This window comes from Panthera leo, chromosome D3 (assembly GCF_018350215.1).
Source record: "Panthera leo isolate Ple1 chromosome D3, P.leo_Ple1_pat1.1, whole genome shotgun sequence".
NCBI classification, from domain to species: Eukaryota; Metazoa; Chordata; class Mammalia; order Carnivora; family Felidae; genus Panthera; species Panthera leo.
In genome coordinates this window covers 29,106,072-29,131,413 of record NC_056690.1, presented here as the reverse complement: position 1 = coordinate 29,131,413, position 25,342 = coordinate 29,106,072, and the positions used below count along the sequence as shown (strand labels likewise).

Here is a 25,342-nt window from a genome sequence, read left to right as displayed (position 1 = left end):
CGTGGGGATGAGGCCGAACTTCCCTGCCTGAGACCGACCTGGGCTGAGCCTCTAGAGCTATGACCGTCTCCCCCTCCTACTCCTACCACCCATTGCCTTCACCCAACACCTCCTACCTGCCCAGTGACAAGGATGTCGAAGCGGATCCCATAGAGCTTGAGCAGACTCCGAGCCTCCACACCTGAGGCTTTCCACCAGTGAGTGGCTGTCCTGAGGGTAGGAAAGTCTGGTGGCTTGCTCTGCTGCCACTCCTGGGCTGGGCTGGTCCTCCCAGGCCTCCTTCTTACCCATCCATTGATTCTAAAAACCCCCATCCCCAGCTGTCTCTCCCTGTGCCATTGCTGAGGACCCAGGGAAAAGGCAACCTGGGACCTGCCCCGTAGAAGCTCCCTGCCTGCTGAGGGGACAGAGGGGACAGCAGGATCCCTACATAGACACTATTCCTGGGGGAGGGGGCAGGTAGGGAGGCAAGATCTGGGCTGTGTGAGTCCAAAGGGCGAGGGGGAACTCGCTACCCCTAGAAACTGGGTGGGAAAGGCTTTCTACAAGGGATACTTTGAGGCTGGTCTTCCAGGGGTCAGGAAGGAGTGTTCTAGACAGAGAAAGTAGGACAGGTAAGAGCACAGAGGTGCAGGAAGCAGAATGTGGGTAGGGAGCCAGCCCCTCATCATTGCAAAGGGCCGGGGAGGTCAAGGAAGCCAGGCCAGGAAAAGCCCAGTGAGCAATGTCAAGGGACATGGTCTCTAGGCCTGGGGGCTGTGTGCGTGTGTGTGTGACAATGACCAGGTGACAGGAAGTGACAAGGATTCCCGGCAGGTTCAGGGAGATCTGTTTAGGAGACTCAAAGACATGACAATAAATGCAACACAAGATCCCTGAAAGCATCCTGGATCAGAAAATAAAAAGATAGAGGACTATTATTGGCATGGTTGGAGAAATTTAAATATTCGATTTACTCCGCCAATGTTAAATTTATTGAGTGTGACTGTGGTACCGTGGTCACGTGGGTAAGGTCCTCATTCTCGGGACAGTGTTGAGAGGAAGAGTGTCAGATGTCTGCCACTTACTTTAAAATGCTTCCCTTTGAAATCTATCTAACTATATCCAGCTCGTTCTAGAGAGGGAGAGAGAAAGCAAATGTGGCAAAATGATAAAAAATAAAACCAAAACCAAAAAAACCCTAGTGAACCCAGATAGAGGGTATATGGCTTTGCATTTTTATGTAGGTTTTTGAAATTTTTGAGATAAGACCTAAGGGAAAAGTAAAAAAGAACCCCCCCCCCAGCCGAGGAGGGAGGTGCTAGCAGCAGGGTGGGGTGGGAGAGGGGCTGGCAGGGGGGGCGGTGTGTGAGGAGTCCCAGGGAACAGAAGGGGGATGGGATCAGGAGGGAGGCTGGACAGAGCCTGTGCTGGGGGACCAGAGCTTAGAACACCCCTCCTGCCCCTGGGGCCCTCCTCACACACACAATGGAATCTCCAGAGAGCTGGGCCAGGGTGTGGCCAGTCCTGGTTGCCACAGGACAGTGGGGGGACCTGGCTAAGGAACAGCAGGAGGGCAGTAGGGCCGGCACCTGAAGTTGTAGCTCCTCTCCTGCAGCTGGAAGGAGTAGTGGGGCCGACAGTCGGAGCCCCCAGCATCCAGGTCACAATCCCAGTGGACTCGGACGCCCACAGCACCTCCCTGCACACAGCACATTGCTCGCTGCTTCACCAGCACGCAGGCCCTGGGACCCTCTCCCTGAGCCTTCCTGGAACTCTTCCCCCCATGGACCCACCAGCAATGCCAGGTCCTCAAAGACCCCTCCAGCTGCAGCCACGAGATCCCCAATGCGGAACACAGGGCAGTAAGGGCTGTAGCGTGAGTCGTAGCGACAGCGCTTGAAATAAGTGGCGTCCCACGTGTCTAAGGCATTGGACCTGGGGGTGGGGGTGGGGGATGGGACAGACGGTCAGGTAAGACAGGACACAAGGAGGGTCTGGGGCCAGCAGGACACACCCACACTTACTTGGAGAAGTTGAACTTGCTGAAGGTGACGGTGTTCTTGATGAACAAGGTGAAGTTCTCTGCCTGGACCAGTAGGGGCTTCCTGCTGGTAAAGAAGTGAAGGGCAGACTCCTGGGTTCTGGGGCCTTGTCCTGGAGGTGGGTGGGGGTGGGTGGAGAGACTTACATGGGCACAGTGCCGCTCTCCACAGGGCACCAGCCCTGGATCTCACAGGTCCTGTGGGTCCCGTTGAATTCCACACATTGGCCCGTTTTTATGCCTTGAGAATACAAAACAAACACCAGGCCCTCAAATCTCCACAGGGCCAGGGGATGAGACAGGGCAGGGGGCCACTGACAGGAAGGAGAGATGCAGAGGCACCACCAGGCCTGCCCTCAAGAACCACCCAGGGTCCCAGCCCGGGCCCTGGAGCCCCCACCCAGGGGAGCCCATGGAAGACAGGGCCCACAGTTACCGACCGTGGCTGTGTGTCCCCGTCTCCCCTTCCGGACAGTCCTCATCAGCCCAGCAGTTAGCCAGCGGGATGGAAGGGTGCTGAGGTAGGGAAAGCAAAGTTGCCAAGGGCTCGGGGACTGTTTCCCCTCTGTGACCCAGTCTTGCAGTCTGCAGGGACACAGCCCTCCCTGCCTTAGCTGCATAGAGGTCCCTGAGTTTGGGGGCACATGGCAAAGCTGGAGGGTAAAAATAAAAGGAGGTGGTTGGAGGAGGAAGGTGGCAAGCACCCCCACCCCCCACCCCCCGCCAGATAGGGATGCAGGTGCTGTATTCCAAGGCAGAGCAAGCCTCCTTCCTTCCTGATAGCTCTCTCCTGGCCGGAGGCCCAGATCCTCTGGTCCACCTCAGACAACAGAACAGGGAAGCTGAAGGGACTCTGGGAAGGGCTAGTTCATGCCAGAGTGGAGGGGTGGGGCACGGTGAACAAAGGGCAGGGACCTAGTTGGAGGGGGCTGGGTAGGGAAGTGGCAGGACCACACACACTTGCTGAGGGACCATAGGCTAGTCCCTCCCCTACTTATTCTTCGGTAAAACAGGACACAGTCACAGCGTTCTGGCGATCAGTCAGAAGGGGGGACTAGCAAACTTTCTGGGGGTCCTACACCCCCCCAAAGAGGAAGGCACACTCTCAGACACAGTTCTGCCCCAGGCTGACAGTGAGCACCATTGTCCAGGTTACCTGGCTCAGGAGCAGAAGGAGGAGCGGTGTGCCAGGGTGGCAAGAAGGACTTGGGGACTCCAAGCCAAATGAGACAGTGGGACTGTGTGGGGTTGGGACCGTGATACGTGGGCAGAGGACAGAGTGGGGCCTCCTGTGTCCTGAGTCCGCCCCTCCCCTCCACCCTGGCTGGGCCACCGTCTCCTCCAATCGAACCTCGTGATAACCACCACGGGGCCGCTCTCTGCATCATCTGCCTCATTCATTCAGCAGAGACCATCCCTAGTTCTGCCATGCTTCTGTGATCAAGTTTAGCTCTTTCACAGAGTTCACAGGGCCCCTGAGGTCTTGGGCTACCCCCTTGCCACCCGAATCCAAATCTAGGCTCCAACCCCACTCAGCAGCAGGTGACCCTGGAGGTGCCTCATCTCACATAGCTTGGGGCCTTTGCTCATACAGCTCCCTCTGCCTGGACAGTCTCAAGATCCCACTTGAGCCTTGAGTTCTGTGGGAAACCCTTCCTGAGGCCCTGAGCTGGCAGACATGCCTCCCTGGGTCTGCAGCTGCAGCCTCTGCCCCCATCACGGGACCTGCCACCTTGGCTGGGCTGCCTGTGCAGGAGCTCCTTGAGATAAAAGGGGGTGGAGTCTTGCAAGCCCAGCATCAGGCCTGGCCCCCAAGAGGCTCAGCAGTTGTTTGCTAAAGGCTGTGAGTCTCCAAGGAGCACAGCCAATATGTCGGGAAGGACCGGATGACCAGGACCGCCGAGAAGAGCTGGCGGGATCTCTGGTGAGTCTCCAGAAGCCATGTTGTCAGATCTGATTACTTCCCAGCTCCAGTAGTTTCATAGGAAGACCTAGAAGCTGGGACATGAGGCAAATCACACGGATCCAGAAAACACAGAATGATGGCTTCAGGAAATTTTCAGGACAGACTACAACCTGAACATTAATTAGATGTCTTCTGAGCATTTAGAAAATGAAGGACATCGTGTATGTTTGCCGTGTGTAAGCACGTCCTTTGTGCACATGCTTCACATCCTTTGTGGACAGAGCCAACCTAGGACATGTGATGCCTCCAGCAACTGTGGTGGCACCAACAATCAGGACACAGGGGACAGGTGACCACACAGTTACTCTCCAGCCCTGCAAGCAATTAAATGTTAGATGTGATTTAAAAATTTTTTGTTTAAGTTTATTTACTTTGAGAGAGCGAGCAATCAGCGGAGGGGCAGAGAGAGAGGGAGAGAGAGAATCACAAGCAGGCTCCTCACTGTCAGCATGGAGCCCAATGCAGGACTCAAACTCACAAACTGTGAGATCATGATGTGGGCCGAAACCAAGAGTCGTCGATGCTTAACCGACTGAGCCACCCAGGTGTCCCGTGTTAGAGGTGATTTTAAAAAGCTGTTACCATGGAAGTAGGCTTCCAAGGCTATGTCCTGAGTCCCAACTGCTCAAACAAAATCCACAATTGGAGAACCATACACTTAAAAATGGCTAAGATGCGGGGCACCTGGGTGGCTCAGTCAGTTAAGTGTCCGACTCTTGGTTTCAGCTCAGGTCATGGTCTCGAGGTTTGAATTCAAGCCCTACGTTGGGCTCTGAGCTGACAGCATGGAGCCTGTTTGGGATTCTCTCTCTCTCTTTCTCTCTCTCTCTGCCCCTCCCCTGCTTGCTCTCTCTCTCTCTCTCTCTCTCTCAAAAGTAAACAAAAAAAATTTTTTAATGGGTAAGATGGTAAATTTTATGTTACATGTATTTTATCACACACACACACACACACACAAAAATTTGAGGGAAAAAAAACCCGTAACTGGAGAGAAGAGCACTGTGCACTGTGACAGATGCTGGATCCATGGGTCACCCTTAGGCAAGGGACAATGGGGAGATTTTAGGTGGAAAACCTGCAATTCTGGATGAGAAATAGACAAGAATAGGGTGAGCGACTCTGGTGTGACCACAGTTGTAAAAAATGCCCGGGACACCTGAGTGGCTCGGTCGGTTAAGTGTCTGAGTGGAGCTCAGGTCATGAACTCGCGGTCCGTGAGTTCAAGCCCCGCATCGGGCTCTGTGCTGACAGCTCAGAGCCTGGAGCCTGCTTCAGATTCTGTGTCTCCTTCTCTCTCTGCCCCTCCCCCACTCGCACTCTGTCTTTCTCTCTCTCTCAAAAATAAATAAAACGTTAAAAAAAATTTTTTTAATGCCCAGAGATCATAAGTGACCCGGAGGTCGGCATAAGCTGGTGTTTTCGTGTTTGCCCACAAAAATGGAAGCTGACTTGGGACACATTAATAGAGTCTGTGCATACAAGAGAGGAAGGGCTCTATTAGAGCTCACCTGAGTCTTATACCCAGTTCTGACAAACTGGAAGGTGCCCAGAGGTGGGACCAGGAAGGGAAGGGGCCTGGATATCTCACAGGGGGCTACAGTGGAAGACTCCAGAAGACTGCTTGGAGAACCAGAGACTGGGCGGCCTTGAACATGTGACTCTACCTTACTGAGATTCTCATCTTAAATGGGATCATAGTAATTCCTTTTTTAAAATTTTTTGTAAATGCTTATTTATTTTTGAGAGAGAGAGAGAGAGAGACAGAGACAGAGACATACACACGCAGAGTGTGAACGGGGGAGAGGCAGAGAGGGAGACACAGGATCTGAAGCAGGCTCCAGGCTCTGAGCTGTCAGCACAGAGCCTGACGTGGGGCTCGAACTCACAAACTGTGAGATCATAACCTGAGCCGAAGTAGGACGCTTAACGGACTGAGCCATCCAGGTGCTCCTGGATCATTAGTGATTCCTACCAGGCAAGGTATTTGTGAAGACTAAATGGAATGATTCACTAAAAGGTTTTCGCTCAGTGCCTGGGATACAGTAGCATATATATACTAAGCCCTCAGTTACCTGGGAAGGCGAGAGGAGGACATGGCTGGTGACCCAGGTCTGGCAGAGGAACTAGGGACCTGCTGGGAAGCTCCTGAGCAACCTTACCTCTGGACATCTGTCCTGAACTTGTTCTGGCGTCACAAGAAAATTGGTCACCAAGAAGAACACATTCTCTCCCTAGAAAGCAAGTGTCAGAGTCAGTCTCTGCTTCCCTCTCCAAAAGAGAGAGGCCAGAAGCTGGCAGCTTGGCTTGTGGGGAAAGGGGTCCTGGCCCCATCAAGTCATCAACTCTGCCCCAGGAGAGCGCCTCCAGTGAGGCAAGTTGAAATAGAGAAGAGAGGCCAGCTGGGTTTCTGGCCTTTTCTAAGCCCACAGCTGCCTCTTTGAGACAAGTGTATCTTCCATGTTTGTATTCATTCCTTCAACCAGAATTTTCCAATTGCCTCCTGCTTCCAGGCACTGAAGATCCAGAGCTGAGTTGGACCAGGAGCCTGCCCAGGCTAGTGGGGAGGCGGGCCCCTCGTTGCACACATGGTCAGGGGCCAGTGGAGCAGGCGGTGAACTCTGCCTGGGCAAACGGTGGCTAAGGACAGGCAGGGTGGCTGGCATCCAAGCGCCGTGTGTGTGAGTTCTGAAAGTTTGGGGCAATGCACACCCAGGAAAGAGAGAAGGCAGCAGGTGTGACAGCGGTCATGATCTGGAGGGACTCGGTGGCCACCACTATGGAAAGGAAGTCTCCCCAGGGTGGAAACAAGGGTTATCAAGCTCTGATTGATAACATATAGGATAGCGCAGGCTGGCTGCTGGGTAGAGTGCATCCGGGGACCCACTACCCACTAGAAGGTCACGGCCTCATACAGGTATGACACAGGCAGCAGTGAAAACTACTAGGAGATGGGATGGTCAGAGGGAGGGACAGGTCCAGCTTTGGCCCTCATTGGATGAAGAGAGGCCACACTGGGAGAGGGAGATGATTTTTCTATGGACGTGGTGGGTGTGTACCCAGGAGGCAGCTGTGCTAGAGGCAGGTGGTCACTGGGGTTACGGTTTTGGCATCGGCAGGATAAAGGTAGAAACTGAGGCTGTGGGCAATCTGGGTAAAGGGAGGAGCCAGAAATGCCTCGTGGGAGGGCCAGAGGAGGAGTGTCCCAGGTCAGGGAGGAGAGCATTCAGGAAGCTCAAGGCCCTGGTTCCCCAAGCTTCTCCTGCCCCACCCTCAAGCTCAAGCCTTGAGTTCCTAAACTTTCCACTCTTCTAAGCACAGCCTCTGTAAAGGCTGTCCCTCTGGCCTGGCTTCCTGGTCTGTCCCCTTGTCCTCCTAGACACGCCTTACACATCCCAGAAAGCCCTATCCAGGCACCACTCCTCTGTAAGGCTCTTCCCAAGCCCGGCCCTATGACGGTGCCAGCACCCTGCTCTGGCATCACATGCCTCTCTCACACACATTCTCTGCAAGGGTGGTATCAGAGGTGTCACTGCCTAGCGGCAGAACCACGGCACCTACCTGTGGTGGCTTCACGAAGTCTGCCACATCCCACAGTCGGTTACCCAGCTCCTCGATCTGGGTCACAGAAACCCCTTTGAGTTTGGTGATGACGGAAATCTGGGGGTCCAGGTCTCGCTCCTGGTAGCCTTTTTTGGCGAGGAGAGCCCACCTTAGGAAGAATTGATGGGCAGTGTGGCACGTCCCTGGCCCATGGTAAGCAAGTGGGACCCACCCACCCTCTCAGCCTCTCTCCTCATACACCCTGCAGGCTCCCAACCCAGGATTCAGTCTCATTTTCCCCCCAAACACCTAGCTAGCTCCCCTAGCTCCCCTCCAGCCTCATTTTCCACCCCAAACACCCTGCACAGATCAGAAGCTCCAACCATGATCAGAGAGCCAGTGCCTTTCATGGCACCCATGGGCTTGGAGATGCCCATCACCTCTCCTCCTTCACCAGCCAACATCCTCCTCCTGTCCTGGCTAGGCCCAACTCCTCCTTAAAGTCTCCCCCGACCCAGCTAAAATTGGTGGTCTCTATCGGGGACCTTAGTGCTGCAGCTCTCCCAGACATCAGGAGCTACTTCCTACCCCACCAGGGGCCTCCTGGGTATGGGTGGGGGCCCATCTTGCTCTGTGTGCAGAGCTCAATATGGGCCTGGCAACAAGGCACAGGAGAGGAGGCAGGTGGACACACAGGAAGGAGTACACAAGCACACAGCTTGCTCTCGTATCCACTGACCTCCAGACAGACAAAGATCCTCCCTTCTGCCTACTTCCTCCCCTGTTCCCACCTGCTCCCCTCTGCTACCACCAGCTCAGCCCCTGAAGAGTCAAACCCTCAACCCTCAGCCCAGGACTAAGAGACATTATCCCTCCAGCCAGTGTGGCCCAGGAGCCATTCTCTTACCCCACCACGTAGGCCATGACCCCGAGCTGCAGCAACCTCTGCAGGGCGCCCACCCGCCAGTTCCTGGTTATCACATACTTCTCCGTTTTGTAATCCAGAAGCCCCGAGCCCGCCAGGGCCCCCGGGGAGCCCATGCTTCCAGCTCCTGCTGTCTGCTGGGGCACATGAGTCAGCACAGCAGCTGGAGCCACAGCTGAATAGGAGGTAAAGCAGGCGTCCAAGCCGGCGAGCCAGCAGCTATTAAAGGGACACTTCCACTGGGGACAGGTTCCAGCCTCCACCCCTCAGCCCTGGGTTTAATCCCAACCACCAGCTGCCCAGGGCCTGCCACCCTCTCCCTCTGCAGGGGCCCAGGGCCAGGCAGAGAGGAGCAGCCCCTGCAACCTGCCCTCTGGCCTCACTTCCTTGGGGGAGGGAAGGAGGAGGAAATGACAAGTGTCATAGGTACTGTGAGAGGGCAGCATGAGGACTGCAGGAGCCCAGAGGAGGGGTCAAGAAAAACTTCAGGAAAGGGGCGCCTGGGTGGCTTAGTCGGTTAAGCGTCCGGCTTGGGCTCAGGTCATGATCTTGTGGTTTGTGAGTTCAAGCCCCGCGTCGGGCTCTGTGCTGACAGCTCAGAGCCTGGAACCTGCTTCAGATTCTGTGTCTCCCTCTTTCTCTGCCCCTCCCCTGCTCACGCTGTCTCTCTCTGTCTCTCCAAAATAAGTAAACGTCAAAACAATTAATAAAAGAAAAAAAGAAAGGAAGAAAAACTTCAGGAAAAAGTGATCTCTGAAGTGACGCTTGCAGATTCTGAAGTTCAACAAGGAAACTTGGAGAGGAATGTTCCTGGTGGAGGAAATAGCATATGAGACGCTAGAGCATGAGAGAGAACTGGCAGCCATACGGTGAGAGCGTGACTCTGGCTCCAGAGAGGAGGGTGATGGGGCTTTGCAAGGCTCCCCAGGCTTTCTCGTGCCGTGCGCCCGCAGAGCGCAGGGACTAAGGCACAGACTCTGGAGTCAGCCACGTTCCCCAGTCCGTGGAAGGCGGGGAAGGGGGACCGATGCTGAAACCGTGGAGCACTCTCTCATCCGCTCAGCTTGTCAGCAGGCTAAAGGTCTACCCAGGCCAGCGACGGTTTCTATAGCAACTCACAACACCTGGGTTGCCCAGACGACGGCTGCCGGGAGGGGAGCGTTCCTATTGGCTGCAGCGGACGCCTGTTCGCTGCACGGCATATCCAATTGGTCGGCGCAGCCGGAGGGTCCGCCCACATCCCCGGGGAAGGGCTCGAGTTGCTGTGCGGTGCAGTCTCCGCCTCATTGCTGCCACTGAGAAATGGGCGTAACTATGAGGGGTCCCTACAAGAGGCCTGGGGAGAATGAAGGCGAGGAGGAGGAGGAGGAGGAGGAGGAGGAGGAGGAGGAGGAGGAGGAGGAGGAGGAGGAGGAGGAGGAGGCGGCGGCGGAGGCGGCGGCGGCGACAGCGGCCGCTGGGCATGTTGCAGGAGCCCCGGAGGCCGAGGAGCGTTCGGAAGTTGATTCAGACTCCGACCAGGAGACGGAAGGTGCTCCCGGGCAGGGATGGGGGCAGGCCTTTCTCCTCAACTGGGAGCTTATCCCGCAGGGTTGCAGAGGGCAGGCTGGGGCCAAGTAGGCAGGGGACCCCTGTCCAGCAGGGAGCGCACCCCTCCGTGCGACACCTTCAGGACAGCCTGTGGTCTCTCCAGTCCTGTGCCCTCCCCACAATGCTCCTGGCGGCATCAGGAGTTCCATCTTTAGAAAACGCCTCCAGGGGCGCTTGGGTGGCGAAGTCAGTTAAGTGTCCCACTCTTGATTTCCGCTCAGGTCCCGATCTCATGGTTTCATGAGTTTGAGCTTGAGGCCCGCATCACGCGCTGTGCTGACAGTGTGGAGCCTGCTTGGGATTCTCTTTCACTCTCTCCCTCTCTCTCTACTCCTCCCCCACTCACACTGTCTCTGTCTCTCTCAAAATAAATAAACTTCAGAAAGAAAGAAAGAAAGAAAGATCTCAAAAGAAAGAAATAAGCTTAAGAAAGAAAGGAAAGGAAAGGAAAGAAGGAAGAAAAAAAAAAAAGAAAACACCTCCAGGGGCACCTGGCTGGCTCAGTAGGTGGAGTGGGGGACTCTTGATCTTAGGGTTGTGAGTTCGAGTCCCATCTTGGGTGTAGAAATTACTTAAAAAGAAAATCTTAAAAAAAAAAAAAAAAGAGGGGTGCCTGACTGGCTCCGTTGGTTATTAAGCTTCGGACTCTTGATTTCGGCTCAGCTCATGACCTCACAGTTTGTGGGATTGAGCCCCAAGTCACGCTCTGAGCTGACAGGGTAGAGCCTGCTTGGGATTCTCTCTTTCCCTCTCTCTTTGCCTCTCTGCTGCTCTCTCTCTCTCTTAAAAATAAATAAATGAACTTTGAAAGAAAGAAAGAAAGAAAGAAAGAAAGAAAGAAAGAAAGAAAGAAAACACCCCCAAAGTGCTGTTAAAATGCAAAAACTCCACCAAACAGTGTAAGAGGGGGTGTCCTACCCAGAAATGGGATCAGGGCTGGGTTTTCCCAACCCCCAGGAACAACTAAGCTAATGAATGTATAAAACAGAATTGTTTCAGTTTCTTCCCCCATAAAATGTTCACAAAACATACGTGTTCTGCAACCCAGTGGAAAACACATAGCATGCACTTTGGCATCAGACAGGCAGGGTCCTGATCCTGGCTCTACTCAGATTAGCTATTACTTTCTGCGTGACTTTAGGGAAAGGATTTGCTTTCTCTGAGCCTCAGTCTCTACTAGCAGAGGAAGAAATGCTTCTAGAGGGAAACACAGACCGGATGGTGACAGAGGGCGGGGGGAGGAGGCTACTGTGTGTAGAGAGGGATCTACATTCATCATCTCCCTGTCTCCTATCAGGCATCCATGGGCCTGGAGAACTGGTCAAGGACACCCTCTACCTGAGGTCTTGCCAGGCCCATAGAGTTGTGCCCGCCTCCTGCTTTCTGCGCCAAGGGAGCGCCCCAGAGCTGAACCTGCGGCACCGTGGCCTGGGGCCCCAGGTAACCTTGGGGAAACCCCGGGGCCAGGCTTGGAGTAAAAGGACCTCAGAGGCAGCAGCCATGGAGTGGCCCCTTCTTGAACCCATACTGCACACTCCCCAACTTTGCTATGTGCCAGGCACGTCCCATCCCCTGTATCTGGGTGACAGGTAGGATCAAGGCTATGACAGAATTCAGTGTAAGGGGTGAGGGGCCTGCAGGGGACCTCTAACCTGCTGGGGGGGGGCAGTCAGGGAAGGCTCCAGGAAGTGAGATCTGGGTGAAGCCTAAAAGAGAAGCAGGTGTCCCCTGGGCATGTGGGAAAGAGAGAGCCTTCCAGTTGGAGGGCACCAGGTGGGCTGAGCCCCGGAAACAAGCCAGGGTAGTGGCTAGCTGTGTCTGAGGCCTTCACCCCTAGGAAAGACCAGGCCCCTCAGGCCCCTCTTTGTCCAAGGGTGCCCGGGCTCTGGCTTTCGCACTGAACTCCAATCCCTATGTCAAGCGGCTGGACCTTCGAGACAATGGGCTCTGTGGGGCCGGTGCAGAGGCCCTGGCAGGTGCCCTAAGCAAAAGCAGCAGCATTTGTGGTAAGTGCTGAGTTTGGGGCTGGTGGGCACATTTGAGTCCTCCCTTTCCTGAGGGGTGTGGGCTCCCCCCCATAGCTGGGCCTTCTCACTTGGGGCCTGTTGGTGTTGCTGGTGCAGGGGTCTTAACACAGGGTGGGGCTGATGGGGGTGGAGTTCGAATCTCTGTGGTGCCCCCAATGCTGGATGCTACTCCTCTCCTGATTGCCTACTCCCCACTCCCCTCCTTGGCTGGCCAGCACCTCCCCCTCCATATGGTGGCCTCCCATTGCCTAAATGCAGGGTGAAAGGGTCCTCCAACAGAGAGCCAAGGGGTGGACAGTGTGAGAGGGTGGAGGGCTGGGTGGGAATGAAGTGGGGCTGGATGCAAACGCCACCTCTACCACCGATGAGCCACCTTCTACCAGGGATGACCCTGGGCAAGCCATTCACCCTTGCTGAGCCTTACTTTTCAATCTGTGAAATGGCCCCAACAATACTACTTAGCCCTTGGAGTTGTACTGAGTATTAAATGAAACTGCATATGTGACATGCTCCAAGCATGGCCACCTGGGCCGTCATTGCCAGTTCCCAGAAATGCATCAGTGAAGACTTCTGTGGGTGTATTATATCGCTGCCAGGCATGAATCATCAACAGGGTGACTGGATCTCCATCGCAGGCATCCTGCACAGCACCATGAAGTAGGCGGTTTTAACCCCTTGACAAAGAAGCTTGTGGACGCGTGGGGTGGGTGTGGGCATCAGAGGAGCTGCCTGGGGGCCTGGGGAGATGCAGCTGGTGAGTGGCAGAGTCACCATGCGACCCAGGATGGTCCAGCTGCAAAGCCCCTTCTGCCGCCTCAGGTCTGGAGGTTTGGGGGATAGAGGAAGGCGGAAGAGGGTGGTGCCGGGCTTTGGATCCCACTGATTGAGAAGTGGTGCTGACCCCTAGATGTGGACCTGTCGGAGAACCAGCTGGGAGCAGTGGGAGCCCAGGCTGTCTGTGCTGCCCTCATGGTGAACCCAACCATGCAGAAGATACAGCTGGCAGGAAATGGCCTAGACGAGCAGGCAGCCCCGTACCTTGCTGAACTCCTGCTGGCCCACACAGGCCTGAAATCCCTGGACTTGAGCTATAACCAGCTGAATGACCAAGCAGGTAACATCTGACCAGGGTCACCATGGGGGCACTTGAGCCCATCTTCCTGGGGCAGGGGTGGGTGAAGGTTGGCAGGACCATTCTGAACATTCATACTCTGGCTCCCATTTCCCATGTTCCACTTTAGCCTACCCCTCTCCCTGTCCTTCCACACAGAACCCTTAATCCATTCCACGGAAGTCATGGCCTGCTGCTGCTGCATGTGCTGGGTGCTAATTTAGCCACTAGGGACCCAGTTGTGAACAAAACAAAGTCCCTGGCCTCAAGGAACACACGTTAACTAGATAATTCTCTACAATTATTGGTGCCACAAAATAAACAAAAGGAATGATTTTAGAGAAGAATGCTATAGACAGGTGGTTGGGGAGGGCTCTGTGAGATGACATTTAAGCTGAAATGCGCAGGGTGGGAAGGAATCAGCAATAGCAAGACCAGAGAGAGAGAGCATTTAAAGCAGAGGAACAGTAAACATGCAGGCTTATTTCCCAGACTGATAGACACCGGTGTGACTGGGCTAGTGAGCCAGGAGAGAGGGGCCAAGCTGTGAGTTGAAGAGGCAGTGGAGAGCTTCAGGCCTACAAATCTTGGCAAAAGGCATGAAGATTTTATTTCAAGTACCGTCTTCACGGTACATCCACTTTGATGGGATTTCTTGATCTCACCACTTTCTCTCATGTCCCGGGGCCTTTGCACAGGCTATCAGCTTTGCCAGGAGCATGCACTTCTACCTGTCTGTCCTCAAGCACTCCAGCCAGTTACAGGAATCACTCAGGACCCTGGGTTAGGAATACAAATTCCTGGGCCCTGAGCCTGCTGAACCAGAATCTTGGTGGGGGGATGCCCATGCATCCACATTTTAATGGGTACCCCAGGAGATTTATCTGATCAAGAAAGTTTTGGAATCACTTTTCTGTCTCAAGCTGCTTAGGGTAGGAATGGTACCAGCCTTGGCCTTTGAGAATCAGCCTTAGAATTTAACTGCCAGAGAGCCATTTACCTTCTAAGAAAATTATCTTGTTTTGAGAGAGAGAGAGAGAGAGAACACAAGGGGGTGTGTGTGGGGAGAGAGACAGAGAGACAGAGAGAGAGGCAGAGAGGAGACACAGGATCTGAAGCAGGCTCCAGGCTCTGAGCTGTCAGCACAGAGCCCAATATGGGGCTCGAATCCACAAACTGTTAGATCATGACCTGAGCTGAAGTCAGTCGCTTTAACTGACGAAGCCACCCAGGTGCCTCCCTTCTAAGAGAATTATCATGATAAGTCTGTGAAATTAAAAGAGAAGTTCAAGGCTGCCTGGGTGGATCAGTCAGTTAAGTGTCTGACTTCACCTCAGGTCATGATCTCATGGTTTGTGAGTTCAAGCCTTGCATTGGGCTCTCTGCTGTCAGCACAGAGCCCACTTCAGATCTTCTGTCTCCCTCTCTCTCTGCCCCTCCCCTACTCTCTCTCTCTCTCTCTCAAAAACTTGAAAGTTTTTTTTTTCAAGTTTCAAAAACTTGAAAACAGGGAGAGAAGTTTATTTCAGACTTCCAAAAAACTAAGTATAGATGTCTCCCAGATCTTCACAGTGAAAAGGTAAGCACCAGAGAGACAGCCAGGATAGTAGGGGCCGGAAGCTAAAGCTCTGTGAAGCCTGCACAAATATGGAGTACGGAGGTCTTCATCTTGGAAAAGGACAAACTCAGCAGGACCATTTTGTTTCCCTAAATGGGGATCTGTGGGGATCTCAACTCCCTTGAGGGGTGAAGAGCTTAGGTCTCAATCTCCCGATCTGACCCATGGCGAAGGTAGCCCCTGCCTCATAGTTGGCTACAGAGGTCATGAAGACCAAGTATTGGAATTTCAAGAGGTCAATCATGCATGTTGGAGAATCTCCTCACCCTCTAGTTGTTCAGAAAGAAGGGTTTCCCTACAAAGTGCGGACCACCACTCTCTTCTCAGCCCTAGAAGTGTCTGTATCTGAGAACCCGCCGTGTCAGACCCAGTGCGAGTGTGGAATCCAGAGTCCTAGCTCAGGAAGGCATCACTGGGAGTCCTAGCAGCCTTGCAGGGAGCTCTCCAAGGTGCCAAAGCATCTTGCTCCAGTGGGTCCTACTGGAGTAGGCTGGCTGGCTTTCTTTCTTTTTCTTTCTTTCTTTCTTTCTTTCTTTCTTTCTTTCTTTCTTTCTTTCTTCCTTTCTTTTAAAAATTTTTAACATTTTTATTTATTTTTGAGAGACAGACAGAGCGCAAGCAGGGGAGGGGCAGAGAGAGAGAGGGAGACACAGAAGCAGGCTCCAGGCTCTGCACGGTCAGCACAGAACCTGATGCGGGGCTTGAACCCACCAACTGTGAGATCATGACCTGAGCCGAAGTTGGATGCTTACTGGACTGAGCCACCCAGGTGTCCCTCTTTCTTTCTGCCTTTCTTTCTTTCTTTCTTCCTGTCTTTCTTCCTGTCTCTGTCTTTCTTTTCTTTTCTTTTCTTTTCTTTTCTTTTCTTTTCTTTTCTTTTCTGTCTCTCCTCTCTCTTTCTTTCTTTTTTCGAGATTTTACTTTTGGGGCTCATGGTTGGTTCAGTAGGTTGTGCTTCTGACTCTTGATTTTGGCATAGGTCACGATCTCACGGTTTGTGGGATTGACCCCTGAGTTGGGCTCTGAGCTGAGAGTGTGGAGCCTGCTTCAAATTCTCTCTTTCCCTCTCTTTCTGCCCCTCCCCTGCTCACTCTCTCCCTCTCTCAAAATAAATAGATAAACTTAAAAAATATCCCATGTTTAAGTAACTTCTACACCTAAGGTGGGGCTTGAACTCACAACTCCTAGATCAAGAGTTGCATGCTCTACTGACTGAGCCAGCCAGGCACCCCCCAAGCAGGCTAGTTCTGCTTAATTAGTGCATCTGTTTTTCTTCCGTGCATTTCTTCAAACTAGCCTCACTAAACCTGCAAGAGGAGGGGCTGAGACCATGGAGAGGAGTCAAATTCAGATCCTTGAGGGACTCCTAGGCTGATGGGAAAGACTGGCCAGGCAAAGAGAGGTCATTAGATCAGAGCCTGGAAGGGTAGAAGCATAGTGGACCTGGGGCCTGAGGCAGCCTAGCCCAGCTGGGTAAGCAAGGCTTCCTGATGTCATGAACCCAGGTTAGAAGGACGAGGGGCTGTTATCCAGGTGAAGAAGGGGGTCAACAGTTCTACACAGGGGGACAGCCCAGAGGCATGGGAGCAGGTCAGACTGGCTGAATGCTGACAGAGTGGAGAGCATGATGGGTGGCTGGGGCTTCTCTGCATTTTATAAGCTAAAAATCTCTTGGGGTTTCTTACCCTGCACTGCTCCCTCTTTCCTTTCTCCACCACAAGCGTCTCCTTTGCACACAGCTGCACCAGCCTCATCACCTTTTGCCTATAGACTATGGCACAAGCCTTCCAACTGGTTTCCTGGGTTGTAACCCTGCCCCTGCCTACCCCAGTCCATACCCTACACCTGCCACTAAGGAGCCCAGCCTTGTCATTTCTTAAAGCCCTCCCTGCCTACTAATCAGTTTGTGCCCAAAAGTCTTGGTCCAGCATTGATGGCCTCTCAGTATCTTTCCAGGGTCCATCATTGTTACCTCATTTCACTGGCTTCCTCCCACCCACCAGGCCTGTGGGAATTTCCTCAGGTGCTCTATGCTCCCACATGCCTCTACACATTTGCTCTTTCCCATGTCTGTTCTCCACTGTGCATGCACACACACCTGGTGAGTCCCTCAGTCTTCAAGATTATCTCCTTTTTCCTCACTTTCCTGACCCTCCTCAAAAGGGAGTAAGTCCCCACGCTGTTCCCACACATCCCCATTTGTAGTCTATAATAACTCACATCCCATTAAGTTGTATTTACATTTGAACAACATGGGTTTGACTGCATGGGTCCACTTATACACAATTTTTTAAATAAATACAGTCTAGTATTATAAGTGTATTTCCTCTTATGATTTTCCTTCTTTTTTTAAGTTTTATTTATTTATTTTGAGAGAGAGTGAGAGCGAGCAAGCACGTGCATAAGCGGGGGAGGAGCAGAGAGTGGGGAGAGAGAGAATCCCAAGCAGGCTCCATACTGTCAGCACAGAGCCTGACACTGGGCTTGATCTCACAAACCATGAGATCATGACCTGAGCCAAAAGCAAGAGTTGGATGTTCGACCTACTGAGCCACCCAGGTGCCCCACATAATTTTCTTAATATTTTCTTCAGGTGGGGCGCCTGGGTGGCTCAGTCGGTTGAGCATCTGACTTTGGCACATGATCTCACCGTTTGCGAGCTCAAGCCCCATGTGGGGCTCAGTGCTGACCGTTCAGAGCCTGGAGCCTGCTTCAGTATCTGTGTCTCCCTCTCTTTCTGCCCCTCCCCCGATCTCTCTCTGTGTCTCTCAAAAATAAATAAACATTTAAAAATAATAATAATAATATTGGGGTGCCTGGGTGGCTCAGTCGGTTAAGCGTCTGACTTCAGCTCAGGTCATGATCTCTCAGTTTGTGAGTTTAAGCCCCGCGTTGGGCTCTGTGTTGCCAGCTCAGAGCCTGGAGCCTGCTTCTGATTCTGTGTCTCCCTCTCTCTCTCTCTGTCCTTCCACTGCTCACGCTCTGTCTCTCTCTCTCAAAAATAAATAAACATTAAACAAATTTTTAAAAATAATAATAATATTTTCTTCAGGTTACTTTATTGTAAGAATACAGCATATAATAGGTATAACATACAAAATATGTGTTAATCAACACTTTACATTCTCGATAAAGTCTTCTTTCTAAAATCTAATAGCAGTGGGCTGTTAGTAGTTGAGGTTTGGGGGGGCGGTCAAAGTTATATGCAGATTTTTGGCTGCACAGGGGTTGGCACCCCTAACCCCTGTGCTATTCAAGGGTCAACTGCTTCTCCCCCATTAAATGTGAATTCTTTTAGGACAGAGCAGGCCCATATAGGGTTCAACTTGGTGACTGTTGTGCCAAGCGGAGACCCTGGCACACAGCGGTCATCAGTATTATTTTTTGAGGGAAAGAACAGAGTGAATAAGGCCCGTCTTGGTGTTTCCGAAGGGGAGATGCTTGGACCAGCCCTGGCAGAAAATACTGGACTCACCGAGCTTAATATAAACTGGAATCACCTTCGAGGACCAGGAGCTGTAGCCTTTGCCAGGGCACTGGAGGTATGAACACCTCTGTCACCCATCTGCCCTCTGGCCTGGCCTGTGGGGACAGTCTCCCAGGTGCCAGCTTCCTATCTTTGCAGCTCTTCAGAAATGACCCTTGGATCCTTCAAGCAGAGCTTAAAGAATATTTTGTTTGGTGATTTTAATTGTCCCAGCCCTATTTCGTGACTCCAAAATACCGTGCTCACTCTCATGTCACTTACTCAAGGGTCTGCAGTTCAATGTTGCACACCTTCTCCATTTATTACAGACATATGGCTGGTGGGGGACATCGTGCAGTCTGGTGACACATGCCTGCTATGGGCACATGCAGATGCTTCCCTGAGATGACAGCCCTGCACCCTGCGTCCCAGCACATACTCTTAAACATCCCACCTGCTTCCTTCGATGTTGTGGTTCATAAGCCTCGGGAATGCATGGCTCCTAGCCCCTGCCAGGATGCCCCTGGTGCTGGCTAGCTTTGTGGGGCCCTCCTCAGGGAACAGCAGCAGCTGCCTTGCCCCCCTCCTCAGGGGCTGACCTGGGGATCCTGCCCCACAGGGTGGTGGGTCAGGCTCTGTCCTCCCAGTGCACCCACAAGCTCCTGCCCTTCTCCCCATCACAGCACCCCCCAAAAGCCCTTCACCAGAGTCCCTCTGTCATTCTGCTCTGTGCCTCAGAGGACCTACCCTTGAGCCTCCCCCCCCCCTGCCCCCAGCAGTCATGGAACCAGACCACTGTGTCCCTGGGGTCTGCTGCTGAGCGGTGGGCCTCTCAGTCTCTGAGGATCATCCACACCCACAACCACCCTTGGTGCTGTGCTTCCAGTCATTTGGTTCTCCCGGTCACCGTCATCCAAGCCACAAGACTCTTACCAGGAACCTCTGACCTTCTGCTCTCAGCCCGTGCTTTTTTGCACCCTGGGCCTCCCGGGCTCTGAGGCTGTGACCCCTGGCTTTCCCCACTTCACAGGTGGTCTCCTGGCTTCACTCTTTTGCATTCTAGGCAAACATCTTCCTGAGAGTCCTGGACATCTCATACAATGGCTTTGGAGATCCTGGAGCATCTGCAGTGGGTGAGGCACTTAAGACCAACAATGTGTTGGAAGAGCTCAACATGAGGTGAGGCACACAGGGTGGCCCTGTGTCACAGTCTCCAGATCCATAGCCACCTGAGGGACCAGGGACTCCATGATCCTGTTGCTGTTTACCACCTTAGCAACACCCAAGCCTACCACAGTTTACCCACGATGGGGCTTGAGACATAATCCAAGAGCACCCAGCTCCCTCCTTCTCACTCAAGTTTAGCACTGGGTTTTTTTTTTTTTTTAAGTTTGAAAAAAAAATTATTTAAGTAATCTCTACACCCTACAAGAGTTCAAACTCATGACCTCAAGATCAAGAGTCACGGGCTCTATCGACTGAGCCAGCCGGGTGCCCCTCAAGTTCAGCACTTGTACCTTGGAGCTCATAATTCCTGATGGATAGGTGGGGGCTGCTAGTGAAAACATATATGTAAAACATCTTCACTTGAAAAGGGGAGGAGGGGTGCCTGGGTGGCTCAGTTGTTTGCGTGTCCAACTCAACTTTGGCTCAGGTCATGATCCCAGGGTCGTGGGGGGGGGGGGGCGGTAAAGGAGGGGAAAGTAGGGGAGGGATGCTCCAGGTGTGCTTGCTGAGTGATCTCCCTCAACACTGGGAACCAGGGCTGTTATCCAGCTTTTACATACTGACCTTCCCAGGGTCCCTGGGGCATCAGTGGAGGCTGGAACATGAAGCCCAAGCAGGTGGATGCACCAGCAACACCAGCTTGGACCCTGGGACCATCTGGCTCTACACAGCTGCTCGGAAGGTAGCAAAATGCATATGTCTTTCTGTTGCAGCAACAACCGCATCTCTGCAGTGGGAGCCCTGAGCCTGGGCCTGGGCCTCCGGGTCAACCAGACACTGAGGATTCTTGTTGTGAGTGCTAGCCTGATGGGGCAGGCCCCAGCATAGACCTGCCTGTATGTGTCCACACAGATCCATCCCTCCCCTGCCTCATCTCCCCACTCCAGTGGCAGCAGGGTACGAAATTTCTAGAGCCCAGATGAGGGAGGGGACCTCCTGGCTTCCTCCTATGACCACTTCTTTCCCTTGCCATTCCCTCACCCATCTCTGACCTGACCCCGGCACTTCTTCCGACTCCTCCCTCGTCCATCCTTCTCCCCCCAACCCCCAGCAGTGTCACCTCCACCTCCCGACTGTCCTTGCTCCTTCTCAGCTCACTGGGTCAGCCCAGGTGTACCGTTGGCTATGCTCAGACCTACTTGAGGCCTTGTGTGACAGATGGGGTTTCCCTTTCTTCAGCATTGCCAGTTGGGTAGGAAAAGGGAGGGTGCAATGGAACGTGAAGCCCAAGAGGGCCACTGTGCTCAGAGGACAGGTCCTGGGGGGCATCCAGCCCTGCCTGGCTCTCAGCTCCATCAACTGGCAGAAGAGCCCCCTGTGGGCATCTGGGTGGCTCAGTCGGTTAAGCATCAGACTTTGGCTCAGGTCATGATCTCATGGTTCATGAGTTCAAGCCCCGCATCAGTCTCTACTGTCAGTGCAGAGCACACTTTAGATCTTCTGTCTCCTCTCTCTGTGCCTCCCCTGCCCATGCGTGCTCTCTCTCTCTCTCTCTCTCTCTCTCTCTCTCTCTCTCTCTCATAAACATTAAAAAAGAAGAAGAAGAAGAAGAGCCCCCTGAAGCACTCCCATCCACGCTCCCCCCTGCAGCCCAGACCTCTCTTAAGCTCTGGATCCCCATTTACAGCCACCTGCCGGACCATCCCCTGGATGTCCCATGGGCATAAAGCACAACCCGAAGGCATCCTCTCTCTCTAAGGGCTGCCTCTTGGTGGTGGGGGAGGGGGCCTCCTCACTGAGTCAGAAGTAGGCGCCCAGTGCTCACTCCTCCCTCTCTTTTCCTTGCCTTCCAACCTTCATCTTACTTCCTGCAGGGTGCTGGGGCTGCCTGCTCTTCCTTCTCACTTCCCCTCAAGTTCCGTTGACCTGTGAATTTCCCATCTCTGGTCCTTCCTTCTCACCTGCCAGTTGATCTTTCTAAAGCAGAAACATGCTCCCGTCCCCTCCTTGCTTTAAACCTGTCAACGGCTCCCCTCTGGATAAATCCAAGGTTAGTAGTATGTCATTCACCGCACATTGGGCTCTGGGCTCTGCCACAGCCCCTCTGCCTTCCACCGCTGAAGTTCATTCGCTCACCCCAAGCTGCTCTGAATTTTCTGCACATGATGCAATTTCTCCCCTTTGTTTTGCTCCTCCTGCTCTTGCTGAAATACCCAGCTCTGCCCGCCTCACCCGTAAAGCTCAGTGCGGGTGCGTAAACTTCACCTCCCCAGAAGAGTTGATGTACACTCTCATTGCACTTATCACACTGCATTTTCATGATGTTTCCTTTTCCTCTCCTCCCCGTGATGGGTGAATTCCTTAAAGGCAGAGCTGTGCCTTGTGTGTCCGTATCTTTGGCACCTGGCACAGATTTGGGCACATGGTGGGCGCTCAGCCAGTGCGTACTCCCTTCCCCTCTTCCCCAGCCTCACCCAGGGTGTTTTGTCAGTGGAGACAAATTCTGAGCTGAGACAGTGGGGCTGTCCTGAGGCACTTGTCATCAGAGATGAAGAATCCTTCCCTCCGTTTGGACTTGCTCCACCTCCAGCTTCCCTGGGCTCAGTTTTTCTCAATTGTGTGTGTGTTTCTCAGATGTCCAGGAATCCCATGCGAGGTGAAGGCTGCTTTGGAGTTCTAAAGTCTGTCCGGGATAATCCAGGGTCCGCCCTGGAACTGCTGGATTTCTCTGTAAGAGCTTTTCATAAATCTCATCTGTGATCCTTCCAACAGCCCCACGAGTTCTCATTTAGAGGAAGAAAGTAGGGATTAGAGAAACAGCATGTCCTGCTCAGATACTTAGTGTGGCTAAGTCTGAGTTCCACCCCAGGCCTGAATGGAGGGTCACAATGCCACTGTGGCTTTATTTCCACTCCTGACTGGGGGATACCGTTGCGGTCTCATCTCTGGCTCATGCCTGGGTTCTTCATTGGCTGAGAGAGAATTGCCTCAGAGGACACTTAGCTCGCTGTTCACTGATGTTTGGATTTGAAGGTTCAGTACTTACCCACCTCACCCCCTGGCCTGTTCTGCCTGCAGGTGGATATTGGTGCTGGAAGATTCACTCATGTGGCTTTGAGGGAGATTAAGACTCCTTTTCATTCAGTTGTGGGTTTTGTTTTTTGTTTTTTATTTTTAGGGGAGAGGGGCAAAGGGAGAGAGAGAGAATGAGAGAGAGAGAGAGAGAGAGAGAGAGAATGAGAGAGAGAGAGAGAGAGACAGAGAGACAGAGAGAGAGAGAGAGAATCTTAGGCAGGCTCCATGCTAAGCATGGAGCCTGATGCAGGGCTCAATCCCACGACCCTGAGATCCTGACCTGAGCTGAAATCAAGAGTCAAATGCTCAACCATCTGAGCCACCGAGGTATCTCAATTGTGCCTTTTTACTATAGAAAATTCAAGGCACCTGGACGGCTCAGTTGGTTAAGTGTCTGACTCTTGCTTTTGGTTCAGGTCATGATCTCATGGTTCATGAGATCAAGCCCCATGTTGGTCTCTGCACTGAAAGGAGGGAGCCTGCTTGGGATTCTCTCTCTCTCCCTCTGTCTTTCCCTCCCCTGCTCGCTCGCACTCTCTCTCTCTCAAAATAAATAAACTTAAAAATATATAGAGAAAATTATATAAGCAGTTAAACATTAAGGAGAGAATCCCCAAACACCAGTTATTAAGCTGAAGTCTAGTCACAAATCACTGCTTATTCTAACCCTCATTTATTTAAAACCAGATTTGTGTCAAAGTCTTTCCAGAAACGTTTTTACAGTTCCAATCCTTCAGGCTTGGGACAACTGATGCTTCCTTCTTCTTATTGCTTATTGATTCCTTCTGCCTGCCGAGTTTCTACAGCTCCAAAGCCAGAGAGTAGCATGCCTTGACCATGTTCCTCTTGCTCTGCGAGAATTCCTGTCAGCACTGGATTCCATCATTAAAAAAAAAAAAAAAAAAAAAAAAAAGGAATTATATATGAAACTGTTCTGCAAAAATACATGCTTATTCAATATAATGTATGGTTATTAACAGAAGCTTTTAGCATAACAGAAACACCACAGACTTTGGAATCAGGCCTGGGACCAAATCCTGAGTCCATCAACATGGGATCTTCTGAATTGGAGAGCAACACCTGTCTAGATGCAATGTTCCATTTTCCTATTCCTTAACTGTTATTAGTCTAATCTCCCTAGCCTAGATCTTCTCAGTTTTAAGGGAAATACTTCGGGGCACCCGAAATGCTCAGCTGGTTGAGCGTCCAACTTCGGCTCAGGTCATGATCTCACAGTTTGTGAGTTCGAGCCCCGCGTCGGGCTCTGGGCTGACAGCTCAGAGCCTGGAGCCTGCTTCGGATTCCATGTCTCCTTCTCTCTCTGCCCATCCACTGCTTGTGCTCTGTCTCTCTGTCTCTCAAAAATAAATAACTGTAAGGGAAATACTTCTAAATCCTTACAGTTCATGTAAAACCATTCCCAGGGCTCAGCCTGGTCTTTCTGTGAAATGGGGCTAAAATCTCCCACCCAGAGTCATTGTGAAGATGGGATGAGATAGCAGACCCCACAGAAAAGGCCTATGTAGAGAAAGACACTATTGGTGCTAGTATCCTTCCCCTCACTCCCCGTGCCTTTACATTTGTTATTGAGGAATAACGTTTATGCTGAAAAGTGCACACGGATTGGGGTGTGAATTTCCACAAACAGCACAGACCTATGCAACCAACCCGCAGGTCAAGAAATCACAGACTCCAAGGAGCCCCCCGGAGCCCCTTCCCTTCCCTATTTTAATAGTTTGGGGACTGATGACATTGTCATCCATAGGAGAGAAGCTGCCCTAAGGATTTTCTCCAAAACCTTGTGTGTACCAGCAAAAACCAGCAAAGTTCTCAGAAGGTGGTAATGTACTGCCTTGTAATGGGTTTCTCCTCAGGATATCCAAGTGGACAGAGAGTTTGATGACCTCGCTATCTCAGTGAAGGTAATTCTTCCAGCACTCCATATAAAGACTGCTGCCCACAGAGTGGAGTACAAAAGACTTGCCTCCAGTCTACACCCCGTCCCTACTGGCGTCTGTCCCTAAGTGACTGCGGTATGTGGCTTCCTCTCACATTGGCCACTTCAACTTCAATATGGAGGGTTCTTGGCCTCATGATGCTTTATTACCACTTGAGTCTGCAGTGAGTCCCATGTCAGCTGGGTGGTAAGTCCTGTGGAGCCTGTCTTCATGATGACTCAGACAATCGTACCCTCCTCTCCATCCCATGGCCTCTGTTAATGCAGAGTGTGGGCCTTCCTTTGCTCACACTAATTTCCGTAACATGAACTTGTGCTGTGTGCTACATGTTGAGCTGGGTATGGGGTCAAAGATCTCCAAAGTTCCTGCCTTGGTGACTTCAAGAGACCATGAAAATATAAGGTGGTGTGTGACTGGCATTCCCAAACTCAACTTGCCAGAGCGCAAACTGACACAACGTTTTTGGAAGGTTTTATGTACCAAGAGCCTTAAAACTGCCTATGTCCTTTGATTCAATGGTCTGACTAATCTGCTCTTCAGATGCATACCAGAGATGCATAAAAATATTGATGCCCAGGGGTGCCTGAGTGGCTCAGTAGGTTCATGCGTTTGAGCCCCGCATCGGGCTCTGTGCTAAAAGCTCAGAGCCTGGAGCCTGCTTCAGATTGTGTCTCCCTCCCTCTCTGCTCCTCCCTCACTCGTGCTCTCCCTCTCTCTCTCTCTCACACACACACAAAAGTAAATAAATATTTTTAAATGTTTCACAAAAAAATATTGATGCCCAAAAATGCTCACTGAAAGGCTGTTTATAATATGAAAATTGGAAATAATCTAGATGCCCAATAACAGAGGACTGATTAACTAAGAATTGGAACT

General features: G+C 52.2%; 2 protein-coding genes across 2 annotated transcripts; one reads left to right on the top strand and one right to left on the bottom strand.

Moving 5' to 3' along the window:
• P2RX6 (purinergic receptor P2X 6) lies at positions 1-9,368 on the bottom strand (the record flags this gene model as incomplete). Its single annotated transcript, XM_042909675.1, has 11 exons — positions 9,323-9,368; positions 8,515-8,673; positions 7,548-7,698; positions 6,149-6,220; positions 2,464-2,539; positions 2,171-2,264; positions 2,007-2,087; positions 1,776-1,917; positions 1,572-1,681; positions 117-210; positions 1-27 (listed from the first exon to the last, which is right to left on the bottom strand). Coding segments are annotated over exons 2-11 (903 nt in total), but the record flags the coding sequence as incomplete, so codon positions are not given.
• A 388-nt stretch (positions 9,369-9,756) lies between these two features.
• On the top strand, positions 9,757-25,098 carry LOC122203096 (leucine-rich repeat-containing protein 74B-like). Its single transcript, XM_042909674.1, is given in 11 exon segments — positions 9,757-9,762; positions 9,889-9,985; positions 11,342-11,484; positions 11,918-12,050; positions 12,979-13,185; positions 18,233-18,342; positions 19,330-19,445; positions 20,207-20,285; positions 22,068-22,163; positions 24,383-24,480; positions 24,482-25,098. Coding segments are annotated over 11 exon segments (1,140 nt in total). The 3' UTR covers positions 24,537-25,098.
• Positions 25,099-25,342: the final 244 nt, after the last annotated feature.